The 26634-nt window shown below is 39.4% G+C and overlaps 1 protein-coding gene across 2 annotated transcripts in view; it reads left to right on the top strand.

The window, feature by feature from the left end:
• The first annotated feature begins 266 nt into the window (after positions 1 to 266).
• Positions 267 to 26634, top strand: part of DRC8 (dynein regulatory complex subunit 8) — a 70036-nt gene continuing 43668 nt past the window's right edge. The window contains exons 1-2 of one of the 2 annotated variants that reach the window (XM_019623856.1): positions 267 to 711; positions 26356 to 26440. In XM_019623856.1, the coding sequence (XP_019479401.1) occupies positions 681 to 711; positions 26356 to 26440 (116 nt within the window). In that variant the 5' untranslated portion in view covers positions 267 to 680. Of the gene's footprint in view, positions 712 to 9132; positions 9348 to 26355; positions 26441 to 26634 lie in introns of those variants that run through there. The other variant, XM_019623855.1, reaches the window with a different exon arrangement.

Here is a 26634-nt window from a genome sequence, read left to right as displayed (position 1 = left end):
CCCAGGTTTCCGTTTAGCCCCGGTTCTCATAGGCTGTGCTGTCGCCATCCCTGGCAGCGGGCGGCGAGCCCTGGACAGGAGCAAACGCGGAGGGCAGGAGTCGGGGCAGCTCGGCCTCCCCGCCGCAGCCAGCCGCTCCCCAGCGCGACGCGGGCTGTGGGTGGGAAGGCGGAGGAGGCGGGATTGCGGGTGGGCTCCGTCACCCCCTCGGGAGCCGGGCGCTTCACCCAGCTCTCCAGTTGCGTTTTGAAATCTGCAGTTAAAAAAAAAAAAAAATCGAGTAACGCTACATCGTCCCAACAGGAGGGGTGGGGGAGAGCTGTATGTCTGATGTCCCCAAACGGATCAAAAATAAGGGAAAGGAGGCTTTCGGAACTTTATTAAATAACTCCTCTGTGTCAGAGAAATCAAGGCTCAGGCTCCGCTTGTGCAGGGAAACCGCTCCAGCCGGTGGGGGCGGCGGGACGGGGCTCCCGGTCTCGCGGGCGCGAGGGGGTCGCGGCGGGAAGTGGGGGAAGGGCGCGTGCTCGGGGCCGCCCCTCCCCCAGTCCAAGGGTCCGCTTCCCTCCGGGTTCGGGCGGCGGTCCTGCAGGCCCGACTCGCCGCGGGGACTGGCGGGGCAAGGACGCCGCGCCCCAGGGTAACCACAGTCATCGCTCAGGCAACGGGCTCCGCACAAGATGGCGGACGATAAAGAAAGGGAACGCACAGGTAAGCGGCTGCCCTCGCCGCCCGCCTCGACCCGGGCCGCGCTGGGAGGCGCCGGGTCACCCTCCGTCGGGAGCTCCCACTGCAGGGCGCGGCGACTGAGGAGGGGGCCGCGCCCCCCTGCCCCCCCACACCCCGGGTTCCGGGTTGGGCGCGCCGGGGGATGGCGCCCGGAGGAGGAGGCCGGCGCAGGGCCGCCCGCCCGCTCCCCCCGCCCCCCTTCTTCGTCCCTCCCCCGGGGGACCGAGCCTCGGTTCCAGCCTGGGTTGCGGCCCAGGCGCTGGCGGGGGAGGGTAATAATGGCGTCCTTGTTCACGGTCGCGGGCACCCCTCCCCCAAACCCTCACCCCGGCTCTCCGGGCCGCAGGCGCCACGCCGGCAGCTTCCGGAGCTGTGGTCCCCGGGCCGGCCTGGGTGAGGACGGGCCTGGCCGGCGGAGGCTGGCGGGTCCTCTCCGGCCGCGCCGCAACCCCGCCCGGCCCCAGCCGGATGGCTTCCGCGGCCACCATTTTGCTTCTTCACTGGGGACGTGGGAGGACGGCCTCGAGGTCACAGTTGTCCCCTCCGCGCCTCCAGGCTCCGAAATGCCTGCCCTGCCCGGCCCGGCGCCGCGCCATCCGTCTGGGGTTTTGTCTTAAAACACGAAAACAAAACACAATCTAGACGGAAGAGCGATGTGCGCGGGAGCGCGCACGCGCCCCGGTGCGCCGACCCGGCGTCTCCCGCGGGCCCGCGGCGGACCGACCGGACTGCCGGGCTCCTGGTCGCTAGGTCCTTCCGTGAAGCGATTGTCCACGTTTATTTGCCAGACCTTTTAACGTTTCATCGAACAGTGTGATTAGAAGCTTGATACTTGGTTACCATCCTCTATTACTCGAAAATCATAGTCTGTTTATGTTGGGTAATTGGCAGACTCATCTCAAATCCAACATCAAAAAAGCCATAAAACTGTAGAGGCAAACACCTTAGACGTGAAGGTAATAGTCCTCCTCTGTTTCCTTTTTTGAGTGCCCTGAGCACACCCAATCAACACGCCATCTTTCTCAGCGTGGAACGAAGTGTATCAGGTTAACAATCAATATTGACAAGGGAAGAAGCCAGCTCTGAGATAGTCATTTGTCATGGTGATCACGGAAAATCAGCGGAGAAGCACAAAACCCCCCAAATCTCCCTATGGATAAGAGTCGTACTATTTGATTTTTTCATGCTACCGTTAGTCTGAAAGGTCAGAATTATTTTATAGATGTTAACGTTCCTAAGATGTCCTTATCATTGATCATACTGCTTAACAGTATAAGGTACATTCTAATAAAATTATTTTTTAAGGTTAATTTTAAAACTCAGAAAACCAAGTGACAGTTATTTTCATTAAATTCTTACAAAAATAGAGACATCATTAGGAGATAAATTAGCAAGTTAATTGTGGATATTTGTTTTTTTAACAAAAGATTTGATTAGGCCAGCATGAGAAAGCAACTGGATTATGCTGCAAATAGTTTTTTCTTTAAAAAGAAATAGATTGAGCTTTCCTGATTTTTCAGTTTTCAAAAATACTTTTGTATTTAAAAATAAATTCAGAGGAAGAAACAATTCTGTCTATAAGTATAGAAGAAGTAATGACTGTTAAAAGCTGTATGTCATTCATTCAGTGGGCATATTTAATGCCTAGCATATGGGAGGTATTCTGATTAGTTTAGAACTTTGGAGGATATGAAGATGAAAAAGCCATCATCTTTTCTCCCTAGAAAGGTAAGATCAGTAGGGGAGATAAGACATCCACAAATGGGAGGAAATAGTTAATGGGGCTGAGCAGCCAGTCTGTCAGATGCTGTCCCAGGTGTGTTATATCTCCTGGTCTGTGGGCAGCAGCCTGGGCATCCCTGGCAGCTTATTAGAAAAGAAGAATGTCAGTTCTTGCTCCTGACCTATGAAATCAGAGTCTTCATTTTAACAGAGCTGGTGATTCATATGCACATTAAAGTTTGAGAAGCACTGTTGTATGGTATATCTCATTTATTCTTAACAATTTTTTGAGTTAACTATAGTTGCAGTTGGAAGGGCATGATGAAATAAAGGCATGTTGTCTGAGGATAATCTTTGTGTGGACATTCCACTCCTATATTTGATTCTCAGCTTTGAAGGTTTGAATTCCATCTAGCCAATTAATCAGAATTGATCAGGCTTTGGGGATTCACTCAAGCTAACTAAACTCGTGAAGAGTGATGTGCAAACCTGAATAATGATTTGTTAACTTAAATAGGGTATGTTGTTTCGTTGACCAGAGAGCTGATCTCTGCAATGTAAATATATAGTTTTATGGGTATTAAGGTTTTGAGGAGGGTGAATTTATATTTTAAAAGGTACTTGATGAGCATGGATTCACACAAAAGAAAGGAAAATTTTGGAGGATATATCCATTACCCTGTAAGCTCCAAGAGGGTGGGGACCATATACGCATTGTCTTGCAGAGTGCCCAACACATGGTAGGAACTCAAGTAATATTTGTTGAATTTAGATTATTTGAATTAATTAAATATGTATCTGTTTAACCAAAGCATTACTCGCTGTTTCCCCAAAATTTATTTTCTACCTAAAAGTAGATAAAACTATTTTTAGGTTTTTTTTCCCCCCTCTTCATTACAAGTAGGCTTATTTCATCTGGCTCAACAAACAATTTTTGAAAGCCGAAGTATTTACTGGCCTATCTGTAAAAAACAACAACTATAAAAATTCTCTTCGTAAAAATATATTTATGTTTTTAAATAGTTCATCTTTAATCTTGAGATTTTTTTTTTAGTTGTAAAGGAGGATTAAGTTTCTGAATAGCCATCATATCCAGCTCTTCTTCAACATTTAGGAATTAATCTTGATATAAGTGTTGAGAATGTTGGTTAAAAAAAGTTAATTAGAGGGCCAGCCAAGTGGTGCGTTGCATAAGAGCTGGCTTGGGACCCCAGAGGACCCGGGTTCGGATCCCACATATGAGGGCCAGTGACACTGCCCTCTACAGCTAAGATGCTGAACAACAGCTCAACCTGGAGCTGGGCTGCCGTGAGTCGCCAGCATCTGCAGGTGGGTTGCCATGGGCTACCTTGTGTAGCCAGCAGCAGCTGTGAGCGGCCGTCCAGAAGCTGGCGACTGATCTGCCTCACCCGGGAAGAGCGCAATGATGGTGCCAACTTGGGCCAGTGAAACAACATCCTCCACAACTAGACTGAAGAACAAAAGGACAGCAACTTCTCTGTTCTCCTTCCCCCAATTCTCCAATAAAAATCTTAAAAAAAAAAAAAAAGTTAACTACATCTATGACAGGGACTATTATGTTCTATTTATAAAAATTTTCTGTAAGATTATGTTGAAATCTAAATCTATGCTTATTTGTAGCATTTTTGTGCTTTAACATAGTACAGTTTATTTTTTCTACATTAAAAAATGTTTGTTTAAATGGAGAATCAATGCAATAGTTGATTCTTTGGATCTTTAAATCTTATTGTGTCTGTCTCCTAGAGAATTTTATGTAGGACTGGACGGATCTTCTGTTTGTAATTAGAATCATGCCTAGGAAACAAACTGCTTAGGAATAAAATTCTAAATAAACATAAACCCGTAGAGGGGGGAGCCAAAAACAGGCAAACCAAATGGATGTGTAAAACCCTGGGAAGGCACAGGACTGGAGGCAGCAGCCATCTGAAGGCATGTATGTGGAGTGAGGGTAAATATAGGAGGTTTGGTTGAAAGTCATAAGGCAGGTGGTTGAATCTTCCATCCCCTGGAGTAACCAGGTGATCACTTCCCTTCCAGAAGACTGGAAGTTCACTCTCTGATGACCTTAAATCCGAGACTTAGAATTTAGGGATGCCTGGCACAGATGATGGTAGAGGGTGATGTGCCGTGATTATTATCATTACCATCTTGATATAGTAGCTGAACTGTTAAAAGTTGTGTGAAATTCAATATTATCATATAGATTAAATATTCTGAGAAGGACCCAAGATGATAAACCTGAAAAGTGGTAGTATGTCTAATAGGATGTCAAAGAGATGGGGATTTGAAATTCTCTTTTTTCAGATCTTCGTTAGTAATGAGGAAAAGGAGCTATGTCCCTCTTTAATAGATTAGTGAAAGATTTGCAGTGGTAACTACTTTATAAAATAGCACTAAAAGCTTCAAAAGAAAAGTGAATTCAGAGATTAAAAAGCTTTAGGTGAAAACAGTAAATAAACTGAAATTTCATATGAAACTGCAATAGAACGAAATGAGAGGGAAACTGTCAGATGTGACCTCAGTTTCAAAGACTTTTATCTCCATTATACCTCAGCTGCCCACTTCCATGGCCAAACTGGATTTGGCCATGATCTAGAATTCTGCCACCTCTGAAATCTTAAATTCAGATATTTCATTCTTGGATTATACCTTATTCATCACTGGTTATTTAAAAACTAATTTTGGACTAGACTTATTGAGATGATTGTAAATTATATAAATGTCTAATCACTATGTTGTACACCTGAAACTAACGTAATGTATGTCAACTGTAAATGAAAAATTAAAAAAAATAATTTTGTAGTTTTATGAAATAATTGTAACTTTGTGAAGTAATTTCAAATTTACAGAAAAATTGTAAGAATAGTAGAGAATCACCCTATTCCCTTTGCCCAGATTCACTAATTTCAACATTTTGCCACATTTTTATCGTTCTCTCATGTATGTAATGTAATACATATTGTAATATAACATGTAAGATAACATTATATATGTATATTTTTTTACTTGAAACATTTGAGTTATGTTACACATAATCATGCCACTTTATCCCTTAATACTTTGGTGTGTATTTCCTAGGAACAAAGATAGTCTCTTATGTAAAATCCCTATGAAGTTTAGCATAGATACAATTTTTGTATCTAATTCTACAGTCCATATTCTAATTTTATCAGTTGTCCCAGTTGTCAGTAGTGCCTTTTATAGCATTCTCCCCTCTAGTACAGGTTTCAGTCCAGGATTACACATTGCATGTAGTTGTCATGTCTCTTTAGTGTCCTTTAATTTAGAGCAGCAGTACCTTAGTGTGTCTGGCTAACCAGAGCTGACTAGGATGTTTTAGGGTATGTTGAAAAACATACCCTAAAAAAACCTGTTTTCCCAGGTTTTTTTCTGTTCACATGTCTGGCACCACTCTCCATGCATTCTACACTTCATCATAATGAACAATTTATTTGTTTCAATAATGAAAGTGCTGGCCTGCGCACATGTTGTTTCCGCATTATAGGCTTCGTTTAATAAACTGTATTGCTTAGTGGTTAAGTGTATGAAATCTATAGTAAATCCTATGGATTCCAATTCCAGCTCTGCCATTTAGGAGCTGGGTAACTTTAGGCTAGGCAGCGAACTGTTCTCACTTCCTCACATGTCAGGTGAGTGCAGCAGAACCTACCTCGTGAGGTGGTAAAGCATGGGGCGGAGGAGCGTCACTTATAGTAAGAGCGCTAGCAATGTTATCAGTCATAGCTCACTGTGTCAGACTGCTAGACCTGGGGAAAAAACCAGCTTTGGGCCTTGCCCTCTTAGAAATTATATTACTGCAGAGGAGAGAAGCATAATTACATGAATATTTACCTACATTTGGGGTAAGTAGTTCAAAAAAGTTCAGGGTTCCAGAAGAGGGACACCTGATTCAGTTTTTTCTTCAGGGGCTTTCTGTGTGGCATTCTCTCTGCTGAAACCCTAGGAGGTTTCAGCAAAAGGAAGTGCAGATTCAGAAGCCTGAAGCAGCAATGGAGCGTGGCCCAGTAGAGGAATTGAATGAGGGAGGGCCAGGGTAGCTGGAATGGAGAGGTGAGGTGTGAAATGCAGTGTGCAGAGTAGGCAGAGGCCAAGTCTATTTGATGACCAGGCCAGGGGGCCTGACCTCTATTCAAGAGCAAGAGGAAGCCATAGAAGCAGCTCCTTAATTAGGGAGATAATACAGTTCAGTTTCTGTTTTCAAAAGATCACTTGCCCCTCTGTGGCGGGTTGAACAGGGCAAGAACAGATGCTGGACTAGGTGGCGGCAGAGGAAACGACCCAGGAGGCTTTGGTATAGAGATCCTAAATTTCCTTGTGACTGGATATTGGGTTTTGGAAGAGAGAGTCAGGGATGAATTAACATCTCTGTATTTCATCTTCTGACTCTTCCTTCTCGTCTCTGCCTAAGTCCCACCTTCAAGACTCAGGCAGATGCCACTCTTGTTTATATACCTTACTGAGTTTTATCACACTTGCTGTAGCTAGTTTCCTTTCCTTTTACATTGGAACATATTTGTAGTAGATCAATAAACATTTGATAAATAAAAGCACATTTTATTCAATAGATGATCAATTTAATAGATGTAGTAGATGATCAATAAACATTTGATAACATAAAGGTAGATAGATAATGAGTGAAGAAGACAGTTTCATTTTTAAGCCAGCTGTTTTGATGGTATATTGTCTTTGGTTCAAGTTGTTTATAAAAGAAGAATTCATTAAGAACTCCCCCCCTCCTCCTCCCAAAAAAGACCAGAATTGGGTTCTTGACTCTTTTTTAACAGCATATTTGGAATAAGTATTGGCATTACGTGGATCAAACAGAACAATACCGTTATTTGTACTTAACAGTTAATTAACCTTAAGGGTATTTCTTTAACTTCTTTGCTGTGTGTTTTAAACAGTTCTCATGGTAAGGATTCCCCTTGGGACTTATTATTTTATCTTAATTTCTGTAGGTGCGGTTTTGAGCACCTAGTTAAATATTTAAATATGTATACAGACAACTTAGTTTTAGAAAAAAACTCAGCTGCACTATTTGTTTAAAAGTCTCTATAACCTTAGGTGATTTGACTTTTTATTTTGGTTATGACAGTTCCTGTATTTATTATAATTAATTTCTTCTTTTGAAATTAAATGTAACTTTTGTTTTCTTTCAATGGTTTGATTTTAACTTGGTACAATAGATTTTAGCCTTAGCATTTCCGTTGCTGAAAAACAAATATAATGTCAAATTCTTGGCTTTGTTAGTGCATAATATGGAATTAAGGAGAAAAAGGAATTACTATATAATGATATAACTTGCCTCTAACTGGCATTTCACCAATTAAAAAGGTATTTTATTATTATATTGATATGTTAATTTAATTATTTTATAATAAGTCTGCTGTATGTTTCTGTGACCAAGTAGAGTAGGAACAACTAAAAAAGTGTAAAGAATATACTTTTTTTAAAAAAGATTTTATTGGGGAATTGGGGGGAGGGGAACAGCATTGGGGAGTCGGGGAAGGGGAACAGACAGGTAGACAAATTGCTGTTTTTGTTCTTCAGTCTAGTTGTGGAGGACATCGCTTCACTGGCCCATGATGGTATGATCATTGTGCTCTTCCCGAGTGAGGCAATCGGTCGCCGGTCATTGGTCGGCTGCTCACAGCGGCTCCTGGTAGCTCACACCGGCTACCAGCCGCTCACGCTGGCTGCCAGCCACTCACGTAGCTTATGGCAGCCCACTGCAGCCCCGCTGCAGTCTACGCCGTCGCCGGTGACTCACAACAGCCAAGCTCCAGGTCAAGCTGTTGTTCACCATTTTAGCTGTAGAGGGTGAGCGTCACTGGCCCTCCATGTGGGATCCGAACTGCAGCCCTGCTGCTCAGAGCTGGTGCTCCCAAGCCAGCTCTTAACCAGCTGAGCCACTTGGCTGGCCCAAGAATATAGTTTTAAACGAGTATGAAATATAAACTTTTGTGTAATATTTTGTGTAATATGTCTAACCCAACACAAGATATTAGTGAAATCGCAACAGATTCCAGTAAGGTTTGTGATGTCATGAAAACTAATGCTAATAATCCTGAGTGTTTAGTTAGATTTTTTGCCCATTTTTTCTTTCTCTATATGTTTCATGCATGTGAATGAATAATTAAAAAAAACTTTATTTCTCTCAATGAAATCTATATAACTTACTTCCTGAGATACTAAGCAATTTGCCCAAATTAGAAAAAATTAGTAATGGTAATGGGTAACATTCATTGAATATTACTATAGTTCAGGTACTACCTTCCAAAACAATCTTGTGGGATAGATATTCCTGATATTGTCTTTTTTATTCTTGTTGAAGATAATATATTGTCCTTTTATTAGGCCTGTAACCTTTTGCAGTTAAGTAACTTGCCCAATAGCTTCCATAGCTAGTGAGTGGTGGGGCTGATCTTGACACCCAACCTGGCTCTAGTCTGTGATCTTAACCATTACACTGTGCTGCAACCTGGAGAGGGTGGCAACATTTGTTCCAAGTAAGATGTTAATAAACTATTTTTAAAATTAACTAAAGCCCATTCTTTATTCAGATTTCCTTAATTTTTATCTAATGTTCTTTTTCTGTTCCAGGACCCCATCTAGGATACCAGATTGCATTTAGTTGTCATATCTCCTTAGGCTCCTCTTGGCTGTGACAGTTTCAGACTTTCCTTGTTCTTGATGGCCACTTTGACAGTTTTGAGGATTACTGGTCAGCTATTTTGTAGAATCTTCTCTGCTGGAATTTGTATGATGTTTTTCTCATGATTAAACTGGAGTTATGGGATTTGGGGAGGAAGACTACAGAGGCAAAGTGCCATTTTTCTCACATCATATCAAGGGTACGTACTATCAATAAAATTTATATCACTGTTGATGTTTACCTGGATCTCTGGCTGGTAGTGTTTGTCGGGTATCTCCACTGAGAAGTTATTCTTTCCCCCCTTTCCTTCTGTACTCCTTGGGAGGAAGTCAATGTGTACAACCCACACATAGGGGTGGGGAGCTGTGCTGTGCCTCCTTGAGGGCAGAGAATCTACATAAATTATTGGGAATTCTTCCGCAGATTTATTTCTTCTATTTATTTGTTTGCCCATTCATTTATGTGAGTATAGACTCATCGTTATTTATTTTATACTTTGGGTTATAATCCAATGCTGTATTTATTTTTTTGCTCAGTGTTCCAGCTTTAGCCATCGGGAGCTTTCAGTTGCTTCCTGTGTCTCTTTGATATAGCCCCATAATGTGAGCGTTTCTTGTTTTTTTTGTTTTGTTTTGTTTTCTGCTTTGTTTTTTAAAAGCACTTCCTTACTTTCTGGCAATAAGATACTCTAGGCTTATCCTTTGTATTTCTTGCCCCAGTCTTAGAATGAGACGTTTCTCCAAAGAGCCTTACTTAGTTCCTTTTATTGGAGAATGGTATTAGAAGCCAAGATCTGGGTACAAGGTGTACTCACTGCCACTGAGATGTTATTGTTTCTAGGTGCTCCCAGTTTACAGAACAAGGAGGTATATGTGTCACACTAACCTGTGTATATAAATATATCTATAAAGATTATGTAACCTTCAATATCTATATTAAGCTGAACATGAGTTCATATTGGTATCTCCAACTCTAATCCATTATTACATGGATCATTCTAACTTACTATTGTTTGTCAGTAAATTTCTACTCTGACAGTGAGAAACCTGGCTACTACACACTGTCCATTTGCTTTATTGTTCAATTCCAGTATACATGTATGGCAGTGTCAGAATTGTTAGGTCGTACCCCATGGGAAACAACTTTATCGACTAGAGCACAGAGCTTATGTGCAGTTCCTTTTGCCTTTAGTCTTCCAGATCCTACTCATTTTCCAAGTTACTTAGGTTGGCATCTTTCCTTCCCCAGTTCCTTCAGTGAGATTATTTCATACATTTGTAATGCAGTTCTTTTCTTTTATCACAGCCTGCATCCCATCTTGGGATTGTCTCACCCTCCTATGTGAGTTTTTTTATCTAGTAGGGTTCATTCTTTGTGTATAAAAAGTTCTATGAGTTTTCACAAATGCAGTGTTGTGAATCCATTGTTATAGTATCATCAGATTATTTTCACCACCCTAAAAAATTTCATCACGTATTTAACGATCTCCCTTGCCCTTCAAACCCTTGACAACTACTGATCTTTCTTCTGCCTCTATAGTTTTAATTTTCCAGAATGGCATGTTATTGGAATCATACAGGATGTAGTCTTTTCAGACTGGCTTCTTAGCAACATACGGTGTCCCTACATGTTTTTTCATGGCTTGATAGCTCATTTCTTTTTTATCATGGAATAATATTCCAATGTATGGATGTGCCACAGTTTGTTTATCCATTCACCCGTTGAAGGACATCTTGGTTGCTCCCAATTTTGGGCCATTACAGGTAAAGCTTCTATAAAGATTTAAGTGCAGGTTTTGTGAGCACATAAGTTTTCAACAAATTTGGGTAAATACCAATGAGTGAGATTGATGGATCATGTATGGGAAGACTATGTTTACCTTTGTAAGAAACGGCTAAACTGTCTTCCAAAGTAGCTGTACCATTTTGCATTCCCATTAGTAATGAATGAGAGTTCCTGTTGCTCCATATTTTCGCCAGCATTTGGTACTGTCAGTTTTTTAACCATTCTAATAGGTGAGTAGTAGTGTCTTGTTTTAATTTTCAGTTCCCTAATGACATATGATCTTGAGCATCTTTTAATATGCTTACTTGCCATCTGTATATCTTCTTTGGTGAGGAATCTGTTCAGAACTTTTGCCATTTTTACCCCCAGTTTTATTGAGGTATGCTTGACAAATACAATTATAAGGCATTTAAAGTATACTTCGAGATGATTTGATATGTGTTATGAAGGGATTCCTCTCATCTAGTCAATGAATGCATCCAACACCTCACATATTTTTATATACAGATACTCCTTGACTTATGATGGGGTTACATCCCAATAAACCCATTGTAAGTTGAAAATATCATAAGTGGAAAATACATTTAATACACCCAACCTATTGAACATCATCATACCTTAGCCTATCCTACCTTAAAGGTGCTCAGAACACTTAAATTAGCCTACAGTTGGGCAAAATCTTCTAACACAAAGCCTATTTTATAATAAAGTGTTGAATAGCTCATATAATTTATTGAATACTGTACTGAAAGTGAAAAACAATGTTTGTATGGCTATCACTTTTAAACCATCATAAAGTTGAAAAATCATATGTTGAACCATCATAAGTCGGGGACCATCTGTGTGTGTGGGATGAGAATGCCCATTTAAAAACTTGGGTTGTTAGTTTTCTTGTTGAGTTAATAAAATAATTTTCATGGACAGTTTCTTTTTTGGATTTACTCTTAGTGATTATTATTTTTATTGCATTTATTGAGAGCTTGTTTACTATGAGCCAATTTTATGTTAATACCTTTACATATATTATTATATTTAATCTTCATAAAAACTTTGTGAGGTATTATTCTTGTGTTGCAAATGAAGAAATAGGCTAGTGGGAGGCAGAGCCTGTTTGGCCAAATATATAGTTAGTAATTGGGAGAGTCTGGTCAGAATTATGCTATTACCTGCTATTTTAAACTTTTTAAAAAATAATTAAACATTTTTTTCCAGTTACAGTTGACATACAATATTATGTTATTTTCAAGTGTACAACATAGTGATTAGACATTTATATAACTTACGAGGTGATCACCCTGATAAATCCAGTATCCATCTGACACCATACATAGTTATTACAATATTATTGACTATATTCCTTATGCCATCCTTAACATCCCCATGACTATTTTGTAACTATCAATTTGTACTTCTTAATCCCTTTCCTCTTTTTCAGCAATCTCCCCAACCCCTCTTTCATCTGGCAACCCTCGAAATGTTCTCTGTATCTATGAGTCTGTTTTTGTTTTGTTTGTTCGTTTATTTTATTCTTTAGATTCCACATATAAGTGAAATCATATAGTATTTATCATTCTCTGACTTAGTCTACTCAGCAAAATACCGTCTGGGTCCATCCATGTTGTTGGAGATGGCAAAATTTCATTCTTTTTTATGGCTGAGTAATAATCCATTGTATATATGTATTCTTTATCATTTATTCATTGATAGACATCCAGGCTGCCTCCGTATCTTGGCTGTTGTAAATAATGCTGCAATGAACATATGGATGCATATGTCCCTTTGAAATAGTGTTTTGGATTTCTTTGGACAAATACCCAGAAGTGGGATTATTGGGTCCTTCCTTGTCTATTGTTATATAACCTTTGTTTTAAAGTCTATTTTGTCTGGTGTAGGTAGTGCTACCCCAGCTTTTATTTTTTTCCATTTCCACTTTCATGAAATATCTTTTTCTATCTCTTACCTTCAGTCTCTGTGCGTCGTTTGATCTGAAGTGAGTCTCTTGTAGGCAGCATATGTAAGGGTCTTGTTTTCTTACCCATTCAGCCACTTTATGCCTTTTGATTAGAGCATTTAACCCATTTACATTAAAGTAATTGTTGATAGGTACGTAGTTACTGCCATTTTGTTACTCATATTTTTGATCTTCTTTTCTTCTTCTTAAAGAAGTCCCTTTAACATTTCTTATAATCCTGGTTTGCTGGTGATGAACTTCTTTAGCTTTTTCTTGTCTGGGAAGCTCTTTATCTGTCCTTAGATTCTATATGAAAGAAGAAATCAGTTGGTTTTTAGAGAAGTTCTTTTACATTTTGTAACTGTGTTTTTCAAACCACATGAAAAAAGATAGGAATAGTTGATAAGGAGCTGAAAAATTACAGTAAGCTTTCTTCTAAACCATAAAATGCAGTTGACAGACGTCCTTATATAGACTTGTCTGTGATTGCACTCTATTTCCAAGCTTGAAAATTTTTTCATCAGGGAAAACATTTCCTTAAAATTTATAAAAGCTGTTTACAGTGAAATAGCAAACTATGACAAGACAGAAACCTACCCAGCCCATTTTACAGCTAAGTTGGACCACATTTCCTTCACAGTACAGACAACAGCAGCAGTGGAACACTACTAAATGTATGTTTAGTGAAGAAAAGTTTTTTTATATTACTTCCAAAATAATTCTTCAAGTCTTAAATTCTTTGTAAAACTGAGAAAGTGACAAATCCAGATGAGAGAGGGAAGGGGAAGGGAAACTAATCTGACTTAGCAAAATGTGTTGAAACAACTAGGATTACAGAAATAAAAGAATGAACTTGACATAGTCCCATAGTCCCTGTATCAGTTAACTGTTATTGTGCAGCCACTTACCCCCAAACCTAGCAGCTTAAAACAACAAACAAACACTTATTATCTCATGCAACTTCCAGATGTGGCTTTACTGTGATTCTGGCTCAGGGCCTCTCACAAGTCTGGGCTCACTTCTATGGCTGTTAGCACAAGGCCTCAGTTCCTTACTGGTCAGTTTCTTGATACACAGGATTCTCCATAGACCATTTGAGTGTCATTATAACATGGCATCTGATATCCCCCAGAGTGAGTCATCTAAGAGACAGAGGTCAAGACAGAAGCTGCAATATCTTGTAGAAGCTAATCTCAGAAATGACATAGTATTATTTTTGCCATAGTCTATTGATGACATAAACTAATACTGGTATAATATTGGAGACAACTCTGCAATGGTATGAATACCAAGAGATGGGTGTTATTGGGAACCATCTGGGAGCTGGCTACCACAGTCTTCCCTCTGGCCCCCACTGATTCACACCCCTCCCACGTGTAGAATACACTCACCCTCTTCCAAGGCCCATTAAAATCTTATCCCATTATAGCATCAGCTAAAAGTCCAGAATATCATAGCTAAATCAAGCCCAGGTGTGGATGAGGTTCCTTGGCTGTAGTTACTTAAGTACAGCTCTTTGAGTACAGTTTCTCTCAATCTGTAGACATGTGAACTAAAGAGACAAGTTATTTGCCACCCAACATGCAGTGGGATAGGTAAAGGATAACTTCTATGTACCTTCTATTAAAAAATGGGGTGTGGGGTGCGGGCAGGAGGCACACTCCCTTTTATGAGAGATATAGTACATGTTTTCAGCTAAGCAGTTTTCTTTTAAGCCTATTTTCTGCTAATGGAATTTTTGGAAGTCCAAATTTTTCAAATTTATTTTGTACTGTGTTTGTCCCCTTTCAGTCCAAGCTGGAGGTGCTAATATAATTCTCTTAAAATCTTCATGGGTCTTCTATGAATCTTATTATCCATTAGACAAAAGACACGTACCCAAATCTATTTGCGATAAGCCAGTCTCCATTTTGGGCTTCTGCTGAGACAACTGAGGGACATTAGGCTTCTTTTGAAGCCCTATTGTTTGACACGATCTGATATCTTAAAGGATTTTACAGTCACATACTTTGTTTCATATTTAGACTGTGGTTTCCTGGCAGTGCCCCAAATTCGATCTTTGCCCAGAAGCCATTTCTTATCTTAGCATCTGTTGCCATCTGGAGAAGCAGAAAAATTTCTTAATTAGCAATTCCTGAGTCCTTCTTATTCAACAGTCTTTCCTTTAGATTATCTTTTGCCTCTTCTATTTTATTATATGAAGCCAGAGGAACAAGGGAGCACCTTCAGTATTTTTCCTAAAAATCCTTTTATCTGCATCACCTAGTTCACTAGGCATATTTTCTACTTTCAATATTTATAGCAATTATTCTTCTATTCATAAAAAAAGATCCCCCTTTGCAGTTTCCAATGAGATTTTCCTCACTATTCTTTGAGCTCTAACCTACGGCCTACTCAAAGGCCGTCACTCCCTGACCCTAACGCCTCTCCCACACTTCTAGGCATTGGTTATGGCATCATCACACTTTCAGGTATCACAATTCTCTATTATCTATTATGTGAGTGGCGCACCATTACTTCTGCCATATTGTATTGGTCACATCATCAGCCCTGGTATAATGTAAAAGGGGACTGACGAGACATATGTGTGAACACCAAAGGCAGGAATCATTAAGAGCCACCTGGAGGCTGTTTGCCCCGTCCCTGCTTTTAAGAATTTCATAGTCTAGTGAGCATTGATTAGAGCCCACAGGGTCAGGGCACCGTGTTAGACTGCCACATGTTCATTTGGCATGTACGTTCGTGAGCTGCTACCCTCAATTGAAGCTTAGAGATCAAGTAACTTGTTCAAGAACTCACCAGAAAACATAGATTTGAACCTAAGTTTGGGAGAAAAGAGTTTGGAGCCCAGGCCTTAGGTAAAAGAGTGGGAAAATAATTGCATAGGATTATTGTCTTTGTATAAAATATGAATTTTCTTCAGTATACTTAAGTTCAGAAGTAGCGGTTTGACTTCTGTTTCCTATGTGGACATCTCTGGTCAATTATCTTTTGTTAGAGTCCCTTCTCCATATGGCTCCGACCTTCTTCACCTATCCTTTCTCATCCTCCTGCTGACTTCTCCTCACCCCTTTGTACAGAGCCCCTTGGTGCCTCAGACTTATTCTAATGGGAATAAGCTTCTTTACAAATCCTCTTTTTATAGAACATCCCTCTCATCTCTTTTCTTAACTTAATCCTGGCTCTTCTTCCGACACCCCACTTCTGGTGCCATTTTGAGTGAGGGCTGTTCATTCTCTCATGTCTTTTTGCCTTCAAGTAGTAAGTTGAATCAGCGCACTTCCAATTCTAAATTATTACCCTTTTGTTCTTAAATAAAAGTTCCTCTTTCTTTGAAATTTATTTCATCTTATTCACCTTTTCTCTTTATCACTGGCTCCCTGTAGTTTCCTCTTTGTTGATCAAAGTTTTTGGCACTTCTTTATCAATTTTCTCTCCATTCCAAACCCTACCATTATTCGGGGGCACTTCAGGGACCAGGAAGGCCACTCATCCAACACACTCATCTCATAATTCCTTGTTCTTTTCAACTTCAGTGGCCTTCACTTCCATTTTTTATCCGCATTCTATTCTCATGGCTGGATTCTGTGAGACACTGTGAAAGCTTCAGTCTTTTATTCCTGGCTGACCACATTCTCCTGCATTTCCAGTGGTCCTCTGCTTCCTTACCTATAAAATACCTGCCACTGGATCTTATCAAGATCACTAGTTTCCTTGATCCTTTTATCCCCTCCCCCCTCCCAATTTATCAATCAAATAAAGCAGAATCTGGCTAATATAAGTAGAAAAGGAATTTATTAGAAGATAGCAACGAGCTCACAAAATTAGCAGGGAAGCTGGAGAGCCAGCTTGAACAACGGGCAGGAACCAAGGAGTGTCAGCAGCTGTGCCACAGCGCAGGCCATGCTACAGGGACAGTCGGTTAGTTTTGCCCTGCTGGCACCACTGTCCCCAGGCCACTGATACTAAACTCTTACTGTTACTGCTTTTGCCATCCCTAAACGTAATTTAAAAATTGTCCCTACTTTATTGTGTTGCTTCCTTAAGATTCAAAACCCTGCCGAAGAATATCTGATTGGCTGAGCCTAGGTTACATGCCCCTTCCTTCGCTACCAGAAGACTGGGAGAGGGAAAATCGATCCTCTTTGGCTCATTTAGGAAGAACGTTTGGATCCTAGGTGTCAAAATAAAAAAAGAAGGAATTGGAGAGAAAGAAGGAGAGGAAGAGGAGGGGCAAAAAGGAGGTGGAGGAAGGGGAGGCAGAGGCATGTGTAACTGCCCATGAACTAAATTTCTTTAGCATGCATTCTGCTTCTATCCGAGCCAGCTTTGTTTAGCCTGACAGAACTATCACTCACTTTCATTCTTTCTCCAGATCCTCCTTCCTGCACATATGCTGTATGTCCACTCCTTCTAATCATTAAGCCCTCAGGACACTAGGTTCTGGTAGTGTCAGACTCAGTTAAGAAGAAAGCTTCAAGTCTATCAGCCGTGACCAGATACAATAACCAAACCTAAAATTAGAATAAGGTTTTAGGCCAAGATAACACCTTGGTCTCAGTAATGTTTCAAATCCAGACCCATGAAAGCGGAATGGCCCTATGGACCGCATCCGGAAACCAGGCAGAACAAAGCCATGACTGACAGCAGGACCTGAAGCCATGATCAATTGCTCCCTGCCCTAGCCCCGACCAATCAGAGGGATTCCAGCCCCAGCTCCCATAGGACCATGATTCATGATTTTCCCTTTATATAACCTAGCCCCAAGAAGCCATGGGTTCTTGAGAGCACTAGCTCACCTGTGTCTTTGGTCTTGGAGCCAATCCTTAAATAAACCTTTACTTTCTTTGCTGCCAACTCTTGCTCATGTATGGCTTGAATGTGCACAGGTGAGCGGACCCTTGGAGTCTGTGGTAACACATCCTCAAATGTCTACTTTAGCCCCCTACTGGCTTGGGGATAGGGGGAAGTCTGCCTTAAAGCTGTCTGATCCAACTTCAACCTTCTTATTCTCAGTAGATCATCTTGCTTTGTACTTTCAAAAATGGTAACCATTAGGCCTGAATTCCCTTAACTTGTTGCCTCTGACTTTAAACATACCTTCATCAACATTCTCCTTTCCTACCTTCCTTGAGTTATTTTAGTAGAAGAGCTGTTCCCTCTCTTGTTCAAGACTAATTAAGACACAGATAAAAACATATTAAAAACAGGCTATAAAACTGGCCATAGTTGGAGCAATTATCTTTAGTAGGAAACTAATAGGAAATTTAGTCCCATTTTATGTGCCATGTATTTAATGTAAATTAGACAAATTTTTGTGTCTTTTTTTATAACTACTGTATATACAAGTACTATGAAACTTAAAAGTAAAAACATTTCAAAGATTCAAAGCTTTTTATGAAGAATTACAGATATACCAATTTTAAATGTCAACTCTGTTATATGGTAATATTTATAATCTAAGCAATTAAAAAATTATTTCAGTTACAATTGATATTCAGTATTATTTTATATTAGTTTCAGTTGTACAGTTTAGTGGTTCAACATTTATATAATTTATGCAGTGATCCCCCGATTAGTCTAGGATCCATCTGGTATTATACAGAGTTGTTGCAACATTATTGACTATATTCTCTGTGCTGTACTTTACACCCATGACTATTTTGTAACTACAAATTTGTATTTTTTAATCCCTTCACCTTTTTCACCCAGCTCCCCAACCTCTCTCCCCTCTGGCAACCTTCAGTTTGGTTCTCTGTATCTATGAGTCTGCTTCTGTTTTGTTTGTGCGCTTATTTTGTTCTTTAGATTCCACATTTGTGAATTGGTGCAGACGCTATGGACAACGGTTTGGAGAACTATCTTAATGACCCCACAATTCCACTTCTGGGTAGTTATCTGAAGAAATCCAAAACACTAATTTGAAAAGATGTATGCACCCCCATGTTTACTGCAGCATTACTAGTAATAGCCAAGATATGGAAGCAACCTAAGTGCCCACCAATAGACGATTGGATAAAGAAGATGTAGTACATATATACAGTGGGATATTACTCAGCCATAAAAAAGGACAAATACTATATGATCTAAGCAGTTTTTTAAAAGCAATGAAAAACAGAATGATGTGGCTAAAAGAATAGACTCTTTGAAACCATACAAACTTGGACTTGGATCTTCAATCTCCCATTTACTAGATGTTTGTCCTCAAGCGATTTAACTTTCTAAGCCTCCTCAATAACTTCATCTGTTAGATAAGGATATTAATGCCTAATCTGGATGATTTTTGTGAGAAATAATAATAGAAACTCACATCTAGTCAGTTCTTCTTTGTGCCAGGCTTTCCTTTAATCCTCACAGCAACCTTGCAAGCTAGCTATTATTATTATTAATAACAATTATTATTATTCCGGCTTTGTAGAAGAGGAAACTGGGTCTTAGGGAGATTTATTAATTTGCTGAAGTTAGTAAGAGCTTCGGGATCAAGCCAATTTTGCTTGACTCGAGAACTTTAGCTTTTAAACAGAATCATTATATAAAACACATAACTTTTTGTGTCATATACTGTATTTCCCCATGTATAAGACGCACCCTTTTTCTAAAAATTTGGGGTCTAAAAACTGGGTGTGTCTTATATAGTGGTTGTATGAGCGCAAAAACAAGCGCGAAAAAAGCAGGAAATGCAAGTAAAAAAAATAAATAAATCTACAACCACTGTATAAGACGCACCCAGTTTTTAGACCCCAAATTTTAGAAAAAAGGTGCATCTTATACATGGGGAAATATGGTAGTACATGGTTTTTCAAATCTATTCCCCACACCCATCCTGGAAATGAAGCAAATATGCCACTTTTTCACATTTTAGGAAACAAAGTAAAGGCAATCTGCCAAGTTACAAATTCCCAATTTCGTGTAATAAAAATTGCTTATGTTTTTGAGTGCTTACTATGTACCATGCACTTCCCAAGTAATATTTAATGCCCACAGTGACCCTATGGGATAGGTAACTATCATTAGTTCCATTTTATAAATTGGGGACCGGACACAGAGCAGTTAAGTAACATGCCCAAGGTCACATTCCACCTGGCAAAGCTGGGATCTGAACAGTGAGACCAGAGCATATGGAATACATTATTTACGAATGTTTTGAAGAGCTCAATGCCTAGTATACAGTTGGTGCTCAACAAGTATTTGTTAATTGAGTAAATGAATGAATAAACTAACAAATGAAACAAACATGGACTCTCTTGTACCCTTCTCACTCTAGGTCTTCAGTTAGTAACTAACATTTTGGTAGCACCATCTGAAATTATCTGAACTACTATTTCTTCCCCATCACCTTCTTCATTCTTTCCACTCAAGAATCATGTAGTTTCTGTCTAAGTTTTCAAATGTGGCTAAATATGGTGGTGTTTGTCTGTTGTTACAGGGTTTGGGAGAATGAGGCTAGAAATTTGCTTGAGCTATAGTGTGCAATGCTCATTGGATATTGGCATTGTTTAATATGTGTGGTTTATTTATTTTCTTATCATTTAATTGTTCATGTAACAAATTTTATTGAGCACTGAGTACCTACCATGTGTCTGCTTTGTGCTAAATGCCTAGGGATACAACAGTGATGAGAAGAGATGAGGCCTCAAACTCTACTGAACTTGGAGTAGGGAACAGTCAAGCAATTACAGTGTTATAGGGAAGCAGGGGGTGTCGTGGAGATGCATTTGTCATCTTGTCAGGATCACTGTTGACTCTCCTAATGATCTCTTTTCCTCCAGGGGAGTTACCCTCCATAGCAGCAGGAGTGATCCTCCTTGATTATAAATCTAGCCAGATTCTCTCTATATAAATTTTCACTTGATAACTATTACCCTTGGGATAAAATACAAATTCCTTTAATGTGTCTTACAAAAAAAGACCCTTAGTAATCTCCAGACTGTCCCCACCTAGCACAGTCCTATAACTACATCTCATTATAAGGAAGGAGCAAAAACTTGAACTTTCCCTCATGCTTTTTAGTTTTTTTTTTCCTGAAACTGCATTGTAGTACAATTTTGTTTCTATTATTTTGAATTATTTTTTAAGGAATAGGAAAAATTGACCAAGTTAATGTAAGGGATATCATTTTTAAAAGCACACTTAACAATTAGTATCTATTATAGTAAATACCCATAAGAACGCATTGGAAATGGAGGGTATGCAATAATTGAAAAGTCCTGTTGGTTAACACTCTTAAAAAATACTTCTAAGATTCTTATTTTATCAAAACAGATAAATCTTCAGTGAGCATACAACATATTTAAAAATATACAAGGGTGTCTGAAGTGAGGCATATATTGCTATCGTTCTGTTACAAGAATGTGCTTGTTAACGAGTATTTCTGGTATTATTTCACCATCTGACCATCTTGTAAAAGTGCTTATTTCCACATATGGTCAGTCCATGTTTTGCTAAATGGGCACTCTATAAAAAGTAACATTTTCAAGAACACCTGCTGAACATGACATTTCTGTTAAAGTAAATATATTATTGCTAATGTTTTCCTGTAAGCTTGGCAAAATTGCATATACCTTACTGAAAACTTATATGATAATTTTAGCTCTTATTTTATTTTTGAGATAACATTTTTGATTTTTGAATTACATGTAACCATGAACTAAATACAATTACTTGGATTATCAACCAACCATTTTCTCATATATGTTAAGGTTATAGTTTAAGCATGTTCTATAGCAAAAAATTATTTCCAGAGCACATTTATGAATTATGGCTTTATGTACATTTCTATTTATGTGACTAATCAATAGTTAAGTTTAAATGAGACTTTGTGCCTTGTGAAGGGAAACAGTATGGATATTTAAAAAAATCTTTGTAAGACCTCAGTAAACACATTTGTCATTTGTGGCAGCCACAGTCAGTGCAGCGCTTTTTAGAAACAAAAACAAGTGATTAGCCTTTAAAGTGGAGCACAATAAACCGAACCCTGATCCATGACCACATAGCGTGTTTCAGAGGGGATTCTTCCATTAGTTGAGATGCCTGTGTGTTAATAGCCAATGAAGACACAATGGACTACAGTTAGTACCAATTTGCAATAATGTTACATAGACCCAAATATATAAAGAGAAACATTTTACAAAATATTGTTTTTACGTAGTGATTATACATTTGATCACATTACATTTCAGTCTAATAAACATAGGCAAAAATGTATTTCTTTTTTTTTTTTAAAGATTTTTATTGGGGAATTGGGGGGATGGGAACAGTGCTGGGGAATTGGGGGAAGGGAAACAGACAAGTTGCTGTCGTTTTGTTCTTCAATCTAGTTGTGGAGGACGTTGCTTCACTGGCCCAAGTTGGCACCATCATTGCGCTCTTCCCGGGTGAGGCAGATCAGTTGCCGGCTTCTAAACGGCTGCTCACTGCAGCTGCTGGCTGCTCATGCTGGATGCTGGCTGCTGGCTACACACGATAGTCCATGGCAACCCACTGCCACCGGGTCTGCAGCCTTCGCTGTCGCTGGCGACTCATGGCAGCCCAGCTCCAGGTTGAGCTGTTGTTCAGCATCTTAGCTGTGGAGGGCAGTGTCACTGGCCCTCATATGTTGGATCTGTACTGGGGCCCTCTGGCATCCCAAGCCAGCTCTTAACCATCGCACTACTCGGCCGGCCCCTAGGAAATTTTTAAATGATGCATTTATATAAAAGTTCCAAACATGTTTAAAAATTTTAATGAAGAACTTGAGGTTACTTCCCAGAATACTTTTTAATACCAGATCTTATACTATAAATGGGTATACTCAATTTTTATCAAAATTTTTAATATGATCTCTTCAATTTTTGATAGTTTATCACCAATGCAAAAATGTAAAAGCATTTTTCTCAAGCATTAAAATGTTATAACATTGAAATTATATTTATACAATCTAAAAACTCTCCCTTTAATTGACAAATATAACTTAGAAATTTTTTTACTAATGCAAATGGTTTTTCATCCAGTTGAACTTTCTTGTATCGATTATTTCAAAATAATGATAAAGTTTTAACTTCTATAACATGCATGTGTTGCTAGAGCCATGCAGCCTAAAAGGCACATCAGCTGCAGAGGGCCAGAAGTGGCTGATAGACCCGAAGATACAGATTTGGGGCTGCTTCCGGGAGCCATGAGCTCCCTCAGTCCCAGCTGATCACACATTACTCTCCCTGGGCATCTGGAATGTGAACTTCTCCAGTAGCTCCATGGGTTCCTTGTCCACAGTGGGCAGTGGTGCATTTGGTATCTGGCTTCTGAAATAGGAGCCCATGTGGTAGATCGCCTTCTTGGCAACGGGGAGCAGTGGGTGTCTGATGGCATTTGTTGTGCTTACCACCTGTGCACATCAAGGGGCATGCTATCAGATCCTGTACTGCTTTGAGCCTCCTTCTGGGAAGCCCTGGAATAGATGCGTTCAGCTGCTCCATTCTGGCCACAGTGAGAGATGAGAGGATTAGTATTTTTGGGTCCCCCTGTAATCCATTCACATATACCAATGTCTGGTGGGCGAGGATTCCTGAGTTAGGGCAGCCCCAGATTTCAACTAAGATATCAATTATTCCTGAAAGATGATAATTAGAAAAAGATTCCATAATTAAGTACATTTGGAAAATGCTATGCTAAAGTTAGCAAGTTTCTTTGCGGTAGAACTTCCCAAAGCCTTTAATATACTAAAATGTGTTATAAATCTCCAAGAGGAGAGTATAATATTCAGAGTTTTCCAGACATTTTTAATCATTGAAGTCTTTTATTGAGAAGCATCTTGAGAAATGAGTATGAAACAGAACAGACTTTAGAAAATGTTGATAAGAGGTTGTTATAAGTTAGTACCTGTTCTTCATATAAAAACTTAGACATAGGAATGGAAGAATACTGCCTTAAACTGTAAGTAATACCCATTTCAGAACACAAGTCAGCATTATATTTACTGGTAAAAGACTAACGTTCTAATCTATTAAGTGATAATCTTTTTAAAAACAAGGATTATCATGATCACTTTATACATTAAAGTTGGTCAGTGCCATAGTCAAGGAGGAGAAATAAGAAGTATAAATTTTGGAAAGAAGAGACAAAATGTATTATCAGAACATATAAACAGTTGAAAAAGGGTTGTAATTAGTGAAAAGTTTCAGGAAATAAGATTAGTAGAAAAAATAAGATTGGATGGATATGAGGTGGATATAAGATGAATAGAAAACAGCCCCCGATATTTACCTTAACTGCCAGAAATTACAGGGTTTAGAAAAAGATTCTCTCACAATATCTAGAAAACCTATAAAATACTCAGGCACAATCTTCTTGGAGGATTGTGTGTGACTTATATGAGGAAAACTGTAATATGTAATATTTAGAGATATAAAAAGGGATAGATACTGAATATATGCCTCTTAGATATGAAACTTTTAAAATGTTAATTCTTTCTCAATGTATAGCTTCATTGTAATAGCAGTAAGACTTCTGATGGTATTTTATTTGAAATTTCTAAATTTTATTTGGATTTGTAAATTTTATTTGGAAGAAGGAACAAGTGAGATTATTCATGAACATTCCTAAGAAAGGCCATACAGTGGCATTAAATAAAATAGTATGGTAATTGCATAAAGCTAGACATTCAAATCAGAATGGAATCAATAGAATAGACAATCAATAGAAGGAGTCTTCAGCATGTAAAAGACTATAACATAATACATTATAAAGTGGGAGGAAAGAAATCAAGTGCTTAGTAAATTAGAAATTACAGCAAGTCCTCAAATAATGTAGTTTCCTTCAATGTTGTTTCATTATAATACTGATGAAAAAAAAATTGATTCCTGGCTGGGGCCACTGTCTGTGTGGAATTGGCACGTTCTTCTACGTCTGCGTGGGTTTTCTGCAGGAACTCTGGCTTCCTCCCACATCCCAAAGATGTGCACACTAGGTGGATCGTGTCTACATTGTCCCCATCTGAGTGAGTGTGGGTGTGGGTGTGAGTGCACCCTGCGATGGAAGGGCGTCATGTCAGGGTAGGTCCCACCTGGCACCCTGAGCTGCCAGGACAGGCTCTGGACACCTGTGACCTTGAACTGGAATCAGCAGGATGGAAGAGAATTATACTTATTTTTATTAACCTTCCTTTTTCTTTTCTTTTAAATATTTTTTTATTGGGAATTGGGGGAGGGGAGCAGCACTGGCAATTGGGGAAGGGGAACAGACAAGTTGCTGTCCTTTTGTTCTTCAGTCTAGTTGTGAGGACGATCAGGCAAAGGCTGGAGAACCACATATCATGCGTGTTGTAGGAAGTATCCGTGGCCCTAATCGAGCGTTGGGCTAAACAGCCTCTGATATTCCTGCTAAGATTCTAACTGAAGAACAGCGCGGTGGAGGAGACGTGTAGGGCCAGGTATGGAGGAAGGGGCACAGTGCCCACCGGGTGCCACACTCTCCCAGTACCTCCACGTGTTCACCCACCAGGAAGCTCCTCAGGGGATAAGCTTCCTAACTTTATAGGATGATAAGACATCTCAACAGATGTGACTACCTAAAATTAAAGATAGTGAATGCACTGTAAAAATGAGGTTACATTTAAAAAGCAAGTATAAGCTTTGTGCAGTGGCAGCGAGGTTTTCCCAAGGTGCCATTATGAGTAATAAGAGCCTTTGCAGTCCCCTCACAAATTCAGCTGTGCTCCACTTGTTGAATTTCAGTGAGGTGAGAAGACAAATGCACAAGGATGAATTGAGCAAGATCGATCACTAAAGAATGATTATAACAATGAAAGACCGGAAACAACCTAAATGCCTACAATTAGGGGTTTGGTTATGCATCTCCCCCAATAAAAATAGCTCCATAGAGGAAGGGATGTTTGTGTATTTTGTTCCTTGCTCTAACCTTAGTACCTAGAATAGTGTCTAATACACAGTAGGTACTTGGTAAATATTTATTGAATAAATGACTCTTAGTCTCAAAACCAGTATGAAAGCTCTTTGAGGGAGTGTCACATTTGCTTTTGTGTGCCTCCCACCCCCACGTTAGACTAAACATGGCAGGTGGGCTCACTAGTGCCCGCGGGCAGCTCTGTGGCCCTGGGCCCCTCTGCTTCTTAGGCTGGGACTGGCCCCGCACTACTTGATGTAGAGGGTAGGCTGTGCTGGAGGTGTTCTGTATCTTGACCTGGGTGGTGGCTCCATGACTAAACACATGTGAAAACTCATGAAACTGTTTACTTAAGAATAGTGCACGTTTGACACTAAATTGTATATATATTATTCCTCAGTAAAAAAGTTAAAAAAAAAAAAAAGGTCTGTTCCATTCTTTGAGATCTCCATAGGAAGTTAAACATGCTAAATGATACTTAAGATTGGGAAAGAGTTCTGCATATTCTTATTAAGAATTTCTAGTTTATTGAAATTTTTGTTTTGAATTCAAAATTAAAGTAAAATGATTTTTTTACTTATTTTGTCTTTTGCAGCGATAGCAGTGGCAGAATTTCACAAAAAAATCAAAGAGGCTTTTGAAGTGTTTGACCATGAGTCGAATAATACAGTGGATGTGAGGTTTGGAAATACTTTCTTTATTCATATTCTAAAATACTGATACAACTCATTGTGGAGAAAAGGGAACCCTGGTGCACTGTTGGTGGGACTGCAAATTGTTGCAGCCATTAAGGAAATCAGTATGGAGGTATCTCAAAAAACTGGAAATGGAACTACCGTATGACCCAGCAATTCCACTCTTGGGTATCTATCCA

Source organism: Hipposideros armiger, unplaced genomic scaffold (genome assembly GCF_001890085.2).
Source record: "Hipposideros armiger isolate ML-2016 unplaced genomic scaffold, ASM189008v1 scaffold_567, whole genome shotgun sequence".
NCBI classification, from domain to species: Eukaryota; Metazoa; Chordata; class Mammalia; order Chiroptera; family Hipposideridae; genus Hipposideros; species Hipposideros armiger.
Note: the sequence above shows the minus strand (reverse complement) of the source record. Positions and strands in the feature narration are given on the sequence as shown.